The sequence below is a fragment of the Penaeus japonicus genome, unplaced genomic scaffold, assembly GCF_977035675.1.
Source record: "Penaeus japonicus unplaced genomic scaffold, GWHDUDI00000001_assembly GWHDUDI00000013, whole genome shotgun sequence".
Taxonomy (NCBI): Eukaryota; Metazoa; Arthropoda; class Malacostraca; order Decapoda; family Penaeidae; genus Penaeus; species Penaeus japonicus.
Genome location: NW_028234415.1, coordinates 43,642,408 through 43,654,907, shown reverse-complemented (window position 1 = coordinate 43,654,907; position 12,500 = coordinate 43,642,408). Strand labels below are relative to the sequence as shown.

Below are 12,500 nucleotides of genomic sequence, written 5' to 3'. Positions count from 1 at the left end.
ACAGCTAATATTTATTTTTCCGTTTTTATCCTTCTTCCTTCACCGTTTCTATTTTATTGCTTGTTTTTTTTTTCTCCGGCGTTATTTCGTTTCCTCCAACTTGCATCGAGCAAGCCCAGGCATTTCAAAAAACCGAAACGCACCTCGGCAAAACCACAACACCCAGATTCCCTCGTCAAAATATCCAAAAAGTGGCGGGTCCTCCTTCCTCCCTTTCGCCTCTGCGGCAGAAGCATTCAGTGGTGAAATATAACATTCTTAAAGTGTTGAGTTGTGTAAAAATATTTGGCAGGATTTATCCTTGACTATGAAGCAACAGACATAATACAATGAACACATTATTAATGGCAAAAAAAGACTTAGAATTATATAAATACAATAATAATAATGATATTAATAATGGTAATTACTAATAATAATTATCAGTAACTATAGGTAATAACAATAATGCTAATAATAAAAATATCCTTTTCATACTGAACACATAATATTATACTGAATGTACAAAACAAGAGTCACTCAAAAAATTTGGCTTAAAATTGCACTGATAAAATCAGGCTTTTTAGAATGATACTAGACACTTCATAAAAAAGTAAATTCCTTCTGATTAAAAAAAAATTATTTGGAACAGAAAGCTATTCACCGGAACAATAGTATTAATCTCTTGAGTCATTTCTACCTCAATTTCCTCAAGAGAGGCTTCAACTGAAGACTTTCCTTATAAGCAGGTTCAATATAAAGAGGGAAAAAATAGTTGTAGCTTTTTCTCTAAATAAATACAAAAACAACAAAATACCCCCACTAAAAAAAAACAAAAAAATACACAATTCATCTTTGGGACGTACAAGAGTCTCCCTTTCGTCTTCTCCATTTCCTCCATAGTTAACACCCTGTTAGTAATAGCCGCCACCCCTTCCTCCTCTCCTCGGATTGCCTCGACCACTACCGCCACCGCGATGAAATTCTAGAGTGCCTGAAAGGGAAATGTGTCACTGTTAGGCACTTCCTGAGAGTTTGCATCAATACAATGAGGCTACTTGGGAATATCTGCTCATAAAGATATCTAGGCATGCAGCTAAGCATAAACATACACATGCATGCACATGCACACGAACACACACATTCATACAAACTCATCTGCAAATATACATAAATACATACACAAACACAAATTAATAAACATTTACCTAAAAAAGATAGAAAAAAAATGTACATACACAAACAGACCAACAACTATAAACAAACATAGACAAACACACAGACAAACTCAAAAAAGAAGAAGAAAAAACAACAAAAAAACATAAAGAAATGAACACAGACAAAACACCAAATGTAGAATTTTACACAAAAGCAATCAGTATAAAAATATAAGCTCAAGATTTCTTTCTTTAATCTTTCTTTTTTCTTCTGCTTTTTTCAGTCTCACAAAAGAAAATCACTTATAACTTGGTTTGTAACTTTCCTTCAATATTTACACAAGTAAAATTAGTCCCTTTATACAACAGCTCCGACTTCATCAATGACTTACCTGAAAAATCTGAGTAATCTGCGACATCTTCATACCTTCCATAATTCATCATCTGTGAACAGAAAATGAAGAAGTCTTAGAAGAAGAAGAGGAAGAAGAAAAGCATAGAGTATGTAGAATACAGCACATCACTAATAATTGTTCCACACATGTAAACACTAATACATCCAAACCAATATAAAAATCATGGAAACTAAAAATCATCATATGAATCAAAAAGAGAGTATTATACCTCCTGTGGCTGATAGTATCCTGCTAAGGTCATGCTCCTTTGGAAGTCCTGAATAAGCCTCATTTCCTTGGACGTCCTATTGTTTGACACCTGCATGTTGCCGCCCCCACCACCTCCACCTCCTCTGCCTGACGTGTAACTGCCTCCTCTCCCTCCTCCCATGCCGTTTCTGCCTCCTGGACTCTGCTCGTAGCTGTTCTGGCTCCCTTGCCTGTTGCTGTAGGAGTCATACCGGGCATTGTACTGGTTGGAGTTACTTCGGCTTCCCTGCGCGTCCTTGTAGCCTGTATTGTAGGAACTGTCGTTGCGGGAGGTGCCACCATTATCTCTGTAGTTGCCACTGGTGTCAGGTCTATAAGTGCCTCCATAATTAGCACTGTCACCGTAATTACCATAATTACTATTGCCGCCCCTATAACCACTGTTGGCTCCCTCATACTGTCTGAAATTGCTGTTGCTGCCACCTCCACCATCACTCCTGTAACTGTTTGAACTACCTCCATTGTCCCGGTAACTGTTAGTGTCACCTCTATAACCACTATTACTATTCCCTCTTCCACCTCTGGAGTTACTGTTTGAATCTCTATAACCACCTCCTCCCCTGCCTCGGTAACCACCACTGTTACCCCTGCCTCCTCCTCCACCTCTGCCGCCGCGCTCCCCTCTCCCAGAGTCCTGGGAGTTGTAGTAGCCCCGCCCTGCTCCCCCATAATCCCTTCTGCCAGAATCTCTGTACCCGCCGTACTGCCCTCCATGGTCGTTTCGGTAGGCAACGGGTGCACTCTCTCTCCCCACAGCACTTGCTTGGAGCTGTTGGTGTCGAAGGGCCTGGTTCTCTTGCTGCTCCTTCTCCTCCATCAACTCCTTGCTCTCGAAGTAGCTCCTGTTGCTGGTGGGGGGGTTCTTCTCCTCTCCAGGAGCGGGCCAGTTCTCCGATGCCAAGTCGGGGGGTGTTGACCTTTGAGGGAATTATTATTATTTTTTTTAATTGTCTGAGCTAGGTTTGGGAAAGGCAATGTTTTGCCTTCCTTTTCTTTGTTCACCACAACTCTTGGTTTATGTCTTTGTAACTAATAAATAAGTAATCAGGATTGAGGTGGCTCTTAGCACAGCCTTCATTACATACATCTACTTAGTTGGAACTTTTGCATAATGGTTCAATGACAATGCCTAAATGGGAGATTAAGGATTTTAAGGTGACCTTCCTTACCTTCCATTGACAGCTCCTCCTCGTGATGAGAACCTCCCCCTGCCTCCTCTGCCTCCCCTTCCTTCTCTCCCTCCACCTCGACCACCTCGACCAGACTGGTAGGCAGCCCCTCTCACATCAGCAACTGGCTCCACAAAGTTCACCGTTTCTGAACAGGGGAGTGTGATCAAAGGAGTACAGATGAGTGGTTATGCATCTTGTTATGAAGATGTAGAAGATGATAAAGATGAAGATGAAGATGAAGATGGGTATGAAGATGAAGATGACAATAATCATGACAATGACTATGAGGATGATGTTGGTGTTGTTATTTGCCCATTTATGATGTGATGTCTCCCTAATATTAGCATTAGTTACTCCTGTATCTGATAACAGTGATAACACTCATATTCAATCTGAAACCTAAAAGAATACTTTAACCCTTTCTTTACTGATTCCTCTCCAAAATATTAGCAAACAGTTGTGTTCATACTGATGACTGCATAAACCTTACATGATGGAATTAATTATAAATAACTTTATATGATATATGTGCATTATAACATAGTTTAGGTAAAGAAAGGGTGACCTAACTTCCATCAAATAACCTATCTAACTGTAGAACAAGATAAGAGTCAAATTCCTAAAGTAAAAAAACTAAAAAATGAAGTCCTTACCTTTCTTCTCGCTCATCTTGACATCAAAGAAGTCGAAGAGGGAGGCTGGTCCCGAGGGCCTGGGCATGTTAGGAGGCGGCATGTCGTCGTCGCTCTCATCCGGACCCCCTCCACCCCGACCCCTGCCTTTACCACGGCCCTTGCCCCTTCCCCTGCCTCCTCCTCTACCCCGGCGGTCATCCTCGTCGTCTGGGGTGTGGTGTCGCTTTTGTTCCGAAGGAGGGGGCTGCCCACTTATGGACTGGGGGAAGAGGGAGGGAGAGAGGGATGTTTAGGATTCCAAATGGCTTTCAATCTACATGAGTATGTGTACATATGTATGGAAATACTTAATACAATACCAAGTAGTTAATACCAACAGCAATGCATATGTAGTGTAAAAAATAAATAATTAATAAGTAAATAATTAAATCAAAATCAACATGAAGTACTGCAAAAAAAAAATGTAATGACTACGTGAAGCATATCAGGTAGAGAGTATGTGAGAGATGGAGAAGGTTGGACAAAGATAAGAAAGACACGAAAACCACACTCCCATAAAAGAGAAAGAGAGCAAGAGGAAGAATGCTCTGATTCAGAACGGAAAAAAAAAAATAATAATAATAAATAAATAAATAAAATAAAAGATGAAGAAGAAAATTTGCAAGAGCCTCACTCACTGCCTTGAGTTCTCTGATGGCCTTGGACGGGTCGTTCTTGTTGTTCCTCAGGGCCCACTCGGCGACTTCCGGTGAGAAACCTGCTCGGCACACCTTCTGGACATTCGAGTCCAGCATCTGCTTGCCGCCGCCGAACACCTGAATGGAGTGGAAACTGGAAATGTACTTTGCTACTTTTCTTGTTGTATTTGTCATCTAAATTCTTCTTTTTTTCTTTCTTTTTTGTTCTTCTATTCAAATGATCTTTTTAATACATTTAAGTTCTCAGCTCTGGTAACTTACCCTAAAGAATTTTACTTCCTCTTGATTGTTCCCTTTTTTTCCCTTTAACCCACACAGGACGGGTGGTACAGCATGTGTACCGCGCATTCAAAAAAATCGTTGCCGGGCCACATATTCCTTTCCCTGTCCCCCGTCGGGAATGGGTTAATATTCCTTTCCCTGTCCCACCCCCCTCCCTACCCTTCCACCCCTTCTTCCCCCTCTCTTCCCTTCCCCTCCTTCCTTCCTTCCTCACCTTACTGGCTCCTTCCTTGGCTAGCTCCTTGACCGTCTGCTTGCGCTGGTTCTCAAACTCGTCATCCTCCTTGTCCTTCTCTCCTTCCTTGTCCTTGAGTGCCTTGAATTGCCTCATCTCTGCCTGGTCCTTGAGGATGCGCTTTCCGAAGGGGACCCATAGGGGGGGGCCTGATCCATCTGCCGCCCGCACGTTCCGGCTGTACTTTGACACGCTCTGGGGATCAAGTGATTGAGTTAAGAATAATGGCTAAAGAATAAAAAAATTAAATAGAGGAAAATAAAGACAAAAAAACAACAACAAATTCATTCATAAAATAATAATAATTGATAAAAACAAAACAAAAAAACAAAGACTGCTGAGAATGAGGAGAAAGAGAAGACATCTCTATATCTATTCACACAAAAAAGAAAACAAAACTATATCCCCTTCCACTTCCATATTTTCCAATACCTGAGACAGTCGCCATTTCTCGTACAGCTCCTCCACCTTGCCCCCTAAGACAGCTATGTTGCTTGCGGTCAGCAGCGCATATCCTGCTCCAAAGGAGATCTTGCCCAGTATACGAACTTTTGTGCCTGGAGCTGTCTTGAGGCTGCGCAGGAGAAATGGTCAGGAGAACTTTTATAGGGAGACAACTTTCGCATTTGCTGTGTGAACCATTTTCCAAACAATTTGGAAATAACTGATAGCATATAACTATGTTAACGTACAATTCTATTTTTTTTTTCTCACAATCAAACATTAAAAAAATATATGTTGCAAGCTTCCCTCCTATGAATAAGATACATTATTGTGCAGCTAAAATATTCTTGTTTTTTTCATTCAAGTTACATTCAAATTTTATAAGAAATATAAAAGCACATGAAAATATTCCTGATCTACTAAATACAAAAGATGACATGTGGCTCACTCTTAACCCTCTCTGGACGGGTGGTACAGTACTGTACCGCTCATTCAAAAGCCCAGTGGCCGGGCGGCACAGTATTGTGCCAGCCATTTAATTGATTTAGGCCTAATAATTTGAACGCCCCGGCATTGTGACATTCAAGGCTAGAATGCCCCCGTCGTGAATGGGTTAACAAGAGAAAAGGTTGATTAAAATAATAATAAAAAAAAAGAACATCTAAAACCATACTCATTTTATCATAGGTCATACAGTAAAAAAAATAAAAAAAATAAAAAGGAAAGATTGAAAACCTGAGTCATTATCAGACAACTGCCAACATAAGCAAGAAGAAGAAATAACCAAACAACTAAACAAACAACCAGACAACCAAATAATCAAAACAACAAAAAACCAAGAAGACAAAACAGAAAGAGCAACTCACCTGATGACCTTAATGTTCTGGATCTCTAAGGCCTGAAATGTGTTTGTACCGTCGGTGAGGGAGAGGCGCAGCAGGCGAGGGGCAGCGTTGGAGTCGGCAAAGGCCTTAGGGGCTGCCACGTTGCGAATTTTCGACACCTGCAGCACCATGGGCCCTGTCAGCTGTGGAGGAGAAAAAGGGGGAAGTTTAGCATTATCTTAATTAACATTATTATAAAATATCACCCTTGTCATCGTGATTAACAGTATTAATATCATAATCAATATTATCATTATTACTTAATATTATCCTCAGCATCACCCTCATCATCACAATTATAAGCAATTTGTATCATCCTTTTCTTTACTCTTATCCATTTTATCATCTTGTCTTCCCCTCATTCTTATTCCCTATTTCTTTTGTAACAGATCTTAACATTCTACAAAAAGATAAAAAACAAACAAACAAAATCAATAAACAATTAGAAATCAGACATCACTCATACAAGATCTCCTTTACCAGCTGGAAGCCAGAACAAAGAATCGTTTCTTTTCCTCCTTTCCGTGACCTTCAACTTACCGTCTTGCTCTTGCCTTTTACATCTTCTGGAAGACAAGGTACGCCTACGTCCTTCAAGTCACTCTGGAGGAAGAAGAAGAAAAAGTATTATAATAATAATAATAATAATAAAAAATATAAGAAGAAGAGGACAAGGAATAAGAGGAGGAAGAGGAATAAGAAGAGGAAGGAGGAGGAAGAAAATAGGATGAGGAGGAGGAAGAAAATAGGACGAGGAGGAGAAAGAAGAGGAGGACGAGGAGGAGGAGGAGAAAGATGAGGATGAGGAGGAGGAGGAGAAAGAAGAGGAGGACAAGGAAAAATAGGAGGAAGAGGAGGAGGAGAACAAGGGTAAGAATGAGGAGGAGGAGGAGGAGGAGGAGGAGGAGGAGGAGGAGGAGGAGGAGGAGGAGGAGGAGGAAGAAGAAGAGGAGGAAAAATAATAATAAGAGGAGGAGGAGGAGATGGAAGAGGTGATGGAGGAGAAGAAGCAGAAGAAGGAGAAGAAGGAAAAGAAGGAGGAGGAGGAGGAGGAGGAGGAGGAGGAGGAGGGGCAGCAGGAGGAGAAGCATAAGAAAAAGAGTACAAGGAAGAAGAGGATGAAGAAGAAGGAGAAGGAGAAGAAGGAGAAGGAGGAGAAGAGGACAAAGAGGAGGAGGAGAAAGAGGAGGTGGACAAGGAAGAAGAGGACAAGGAGGAGGATGATGAGGACAAAGAAGAAGAAGAAAAAGAAGAAGGAGAAGGAGAAGGAGAAGGAGAAGAAGAAGAAGAGGAGAAGGAAAAGAAGAAGAAGACAACGATGAGGAAGAGGAAGAAGAGGAAGAAGATGACGACAAGGAAGAAGAAGAGGAAGAGGATGAGAAAGAGAGGAGGAGGAGGAGATGGAGGAGGAGGAAATGGAGGAGGAGGAGGAGGAGGAGGAGGAGGAGGAGGAGGAGGAGGAGGAGGAGGAGGAGTAGGAGTTGCTTTTTGTCCTCCCATAAAACGGAAATAACTCTGTCACACAGCGTATAAGGAAAATAATGAGCTGATATGGACCCTATACTAGAACTTTAGCTAACTGCAACATTGATAGAGCCTGTGATATGACTCGTATAAGTCTCTCAATACAATTAAACAAAAAATTACACACAAAATTGGCATCTTAAATTACAGAAACAAATTTGGCATCTAAAACTACACACACCAAAAAGGACCATTGTTCACAATGAGTGCCTGAAAAAGCGTGAGAAAAGTCAAGGTATGTTGCGTGAAGCTGCCTCGCTCTTACATAAAAACCCAACCTGGAGACTGGACAAGCAAATCTATCCTCATCCACATTGGGTTAACCTACGCAATCATCATCATCATCGACTTATATCAAAGCCTATAACTTAGCAATATGATCATTACCCCTGACTTAAATCAATGCAATCAATGACACAAACAAATCCCCACCAAAAGATAATCACCACCATAACCAACTCCAACAAATCGTCCTCCCTGACTCGCACCATTGCAACCAACTAACTGCCCGTGTTTGCCCTCGCTCGCAAGCAACTTGGGAATTGAGCACTCACGTTGAGGATCTCTTGCAAGGCATTCTGGAAGTTGAAGTTGTTTCCCTCTAGGAGATTCTCGACCCCTTCCTCGCTCAGGGACCTGAAGGGTAAAAAGGAATTAAGTGGACGGCGGAAAAGCAAGAGAATTGGTGAATGGGAGGGGGGGGGCATTCCTTGCTTAGAAGCCTGTTGCGGAGGAGGAGGAGGAGGAGGAGGAGGAGAAGGGGAAAAAGGAGGAGGGGGGGTGGAGGAGGAAGAAGAGGAGGTTGAGAGGAGGGAGGAAGAGGAGGAGGAGGAGGGAGGAAGAGGAGGAGGGGAGGGAGGAAGAGGAGGAGGAGGAGAGGGGGAAAGAGGAGGTGGAGGGGAAGGAGGAAGAGGAAGAGGAAGAGGAAGAGGAGGAGGAAAGGGGAGGAGGAAGAGGAAGAAGAGGAAGAGGAAGAAGGGAAAGGAGGAAGAAGGCAAGGAGGAGGAGGAGGAGGAGGAGGAGGAGGAGGAGGAGGAGGAGGAGGGGAAGGAGGAAGGGGAAAAGGAGAAGGAGGAGGAGGAGGTGGAGGAGGAGGAAGAGGAGAAGGAATATAATATTGGTATAGTTTCAGTAATTGACAGTGTTACTTTCATGGAAAATAGTGTATGAAATTGATAAGTCTATGAAATCTAAGACACTTTTCATCTGTGACATTTCTTTCACATTTGATATGAAAAAATAGTTAAATGAAGCAGTCAATATACAGAGAATCATTGTTCAACTGAAAAAAAAGTTATCAAAATATTTTTGTCATCTAAATGGTCAATGGAAAATCGTAAACAGTCTCTATATAAATATATGTTCAAGTAAGCCATGGCAATAAACCTAATTTGAAAAAAAAATACATATATATATATATATATATTCTTTAGCAATCTATTTGATTGACTTTGATGTTTTTCACATGATAGAAATCATAGATTACATTCCTGGTTGCAGGCTTTTTTTCTAAGCATAATTAAAAGTCCATTTAATTTTCCACTCTAATATCTTACATTCTACCTATCCTAAGAAAATAATGAAAATAATGATAAACTGATCAATCTGTATGTAAACAGTCTGTTCCACATAACAAAAACAATTTGTTTGCTTGCAATAGCAACTTGTGTATTGCCCTCTGACAATGTGAAAATAATTATATATTCTACCATTATTTCCAAACTGCTACCTCTGTGATTTTCTTTTCATAATGATGATCAAATAACCCCAAAGAAACATTACAGATGTAAAAAAAAAAAAAAAAAAAAAAAAAAAAAAAAAAAAAAAAAAAAAAAAAAAAAAAAAAAAAAAAAAAAAAATAAAAAATAATATATAATATATATATATATATATATATATATATATATATATATATATATATACTACAACATAAATCACCATACAATAATGGGAATAAACTCATCATCATAACCAGATATGCTGCACAAATTGCAGGAGAAAAAGTAGTTCTGGAGTCTCTCAGTCTCTCTCTCTCTCTCTCACTGTCATGATATTATACTCTTTCAGTGCTTCTGTTAACAAAGTACAGTGTTTCTAAAATTACGAGGTAATGAAAACCAGCATTGATGAGCATCCCACTTGCTGCCATTCCTTTGAGTGTGCACACAGAGCAGCTGTAGATCTGATTTGTGTTAAGCCCTTATACACTTGTACAACAGCATAGCTTCAGCAAAGACAAAAAAGATCCAAATAAACTGAAAACATAATATTTTCAAAGACCTTGAATATATATATCCTTGGCACAACTCCTAATAATGTCAATTATTCAGGTACTGAAAATAAGGTAAATTCTGTTTTAATAATCATTCAAAGTAACAAACATGTGACTACACTGAGAAATTTCTAGTGTTGCTTAACCCGTTGCTGACAGGCCCGGCGATAACTGGCAACCCCCTACGCCAGGCCTGAGTAATATCGCCTCGGGTATGACACACTGGTGTGTCGCCCCGTCATCAGGCACTTTGCCGCATCACACGGGTGTGACACCCCATTGTCATTGGGTTAATGTATATATTCACAACCATTTTATAGGTCTAAATTCTTCTACTATCATATATGTCTTAACACCTTTCGAAAATTATTTAATTCACTGGAAGTAAGGTAAACTCTATTCTACTATAATTCCTAGGGACTGTCTGGTGAGTAACCCCACCTCATCTCTCACCTCCCACTGACAGTAACCCTAACCTCAATTCATGAAAAATAAAATTCGCGTCTATGACCGACTCTGCCTTAGCAGCAAATCATGTCATCTGCTGCTAATGGGTTAAGAACAGTATCCCCAAAACTTCTACAAATAAGCCCCATAAATTGAAATATTCCAACCCCATGTTCTCTCTCCCTCTCACCCCCCCCCCTCCCCTCAAACAAAACCCCAAACAACCAAAATCTAAATTTTGGGTACATTTCTCAAATAGATATTTACCTAAATTGGTATCTATCGATTCCTTATAATGTATAGAGTGCACTTATACTAGTACTTTTAGTCAACACAACCCAACAAAAACAATGAAATTATACCCGATAGGTAGGGAAAGCAATTTGCAGGGTGAAATCAGCGAATAACCTATCATAAATTGGTATTTCATTATGGTCTACTAACAAATTACATACAAGATGGTATATTTCTGTCTACTGTGAAATATAGGTACAAAAAAATTTGAAATTCTTTAATCAATTTTGACTGGTTATTAGTTTGCTTAAACAATCGCACTCGTAGGCCAATTATGCTGCGTTGGGCCGTGGCTCTGCGAAGTAAACATGTCCCGGCAAGTAAACATCTCTCCCATGCGCACAGATTACGAGCATTTTTGGACACTCGTTTTGTACTTATCATGCCTGTCCCTTGAGTTAAGTAATAATGCGATATTTAGTTAGTAGACATCACAAGGATTCCGTTGATACCAATTCCAGTGGATCTCATAATACGGACCTATTCTAGAAATTTCCCAAATTTACAAATAAAACACAAACGCCCTAGGCCTTCCACATACATAACCCCCTCCCCCTCCCTCCCCCCGACAACCTCACCTCAACCCCCCCCACCCCCCCCAACCTCACTCGAATTCACAACACACAGACGTAAACAAACCCCATCAATCTCTCACCTAAACCCCCACAATATAACCCCTCTCCCCCCTTCCCCCCCTTAGAGAGAAAGAGCCACAACCCCCAAAACCAAAATAAAAACCTCAGCTTCCCCCCCACCCCCTCCCTCCCTCTCCCCCTCCCCCTCCCTCACCCAAAACAAAACCCTCCTCCACCTCCTCACGTTCCCTTCCTCTTTCCTCGCCTTTATCTCCCTTATCTCACCATCCTTCGCCCTTGAGCCTGGCCACCACCTCCTTGGCCGACACCATCATCAATTGGGACGCGGAGAGAGGTTGTCACGCGCAGGAAATTGACACTTTTGGCCGCCAAGGAGAGGAGTGTCGAGGCCTCCTCTCTCGCACGGGTTCGGAGACGTCGACTGAGAGGGAAACACGGGAGGGTTCGTAGCGGCTTTCGCTAGGTTGGTGTCATTTCTCGTACTAGGTTGGTGGAAGAGGCTTTTTTTTTGTTTGGTTTTGTTTTGTTTTGCTGATGAGATGGGGATTATTGTTATTGGGTTGTGATTGTTTTTGGTGTTTTTTGTTATATTTCTTTTCTTTTGTTGTTGGTTTTATTGCTAATAGCAACTTTAGCTAGGTTGGTGTCCTCTCTTGCTAGGTTGGTGGAAGAGGCTTTTTTTTGCGTAAGAGATGGTGATTGTTGTTTTTGTGGTTGTGATTGTTCTTGGTATTTGTTATTTTTAAAAATCTTTTGTTGTTGGTTTTATTGCTGTTAGCAACTTTCGCTAGGTTGGTGGAGGCGTGTGGGGTTCACGGTGTAGAAGGTCGTTGTTGTTATTGAGGTTTTGATTATTTTTGTTATTTGTTACTATTCATTTTGCTGTTTTCTGTAATTATTTTTCACTATTGTTAGTAACTTTCGTTAGGTTGGTGGAAGCGAGCGTGTTTCGCTGAGAAGGCGCTGATTGTTGTTGTTGTAGTTGGTATTCTAATATAATTTCTTGCCACGTTAATCGTTTTGTATTTGTTGTTGTGTTAATTGCCATTTTGACTTTTATTATTGCCTATACTCTCGCTAGGTTTATGGAGGCGAACATTATTGTCATTGTTGTTATGATTCTTACCATGCCTACCTTTAGCTATCTTCTTTTTACAGCTTCTATCATTTTTAATTGTAGTTATAGATATGTCATTCATTAATATCTACCTATCTC

General features: G+C 40.6%; 1 protein-coding gene across 2 annotated transcripts in view; it reads right to left on the bottom strand.

Annotated features, from left to right (window-relative positions):
- LOC122252913 (uncharacterized) overlaps positions 1-11,715 on the bottom strand; it is a 12,337-nt gene extending 622 nt beyond the window's left edge. The window contains exons 1-13 of one of the 2 annotated variants that reach the window (XM_043015605.2): positions 11,549-11,715; positions 8,230-8,311; positions 6,692-6,754; positions 6,134-6,294; positions 5,256-5,397; positions 4,803-5,018; positions 4,286-4,423; positions 3,627-3,867; positions 2,971-3,118; positions 1,761-2,718; positions 1,529-1,580; positions 846-973; positions 39-221 (exon numbers count right to left, since the gene is read on the bottom strand). In XM_043015605.2, the coding sequence (XP_042871539.2) occupies positions 894-973; positions 1,529-1,580; positions 1,761-2,718; positions 2,971-3,118; positions 3,627-3,867; positions 4,286-4,423; positions 4,803-5,018; positions 5,256-5,397; positions 6,134-6,294; positions 6,692-6,754; positions 8,230-8,311; positions 11,549-11,598 (2,331 nt within the window). In that variant the 5' untranslated portion in view covers positions 11,599-11,715 and the 3' untranslated portion in view covers positions 39-221; positions 846-893. Of the gene's footprint in view, positions 974-1,528; positions 1,581-1,760; positions 2,719-2,970; positions 3,119-3,626; positions 3,868-4,285; positions 4,424-4,802; positions 5,019-5,255; positions 5,398-6,133; positions 6,295-6,691; positions 6,755-8,229; positions 8,312-11,548 lie in introns of both variants that reach the window. The other variant, XM_043015603.2, reaches the window with a different exon arrangement.
- Between the last annotated feature and the right edge of the window lie 785 nt (positions 11,716-12,500).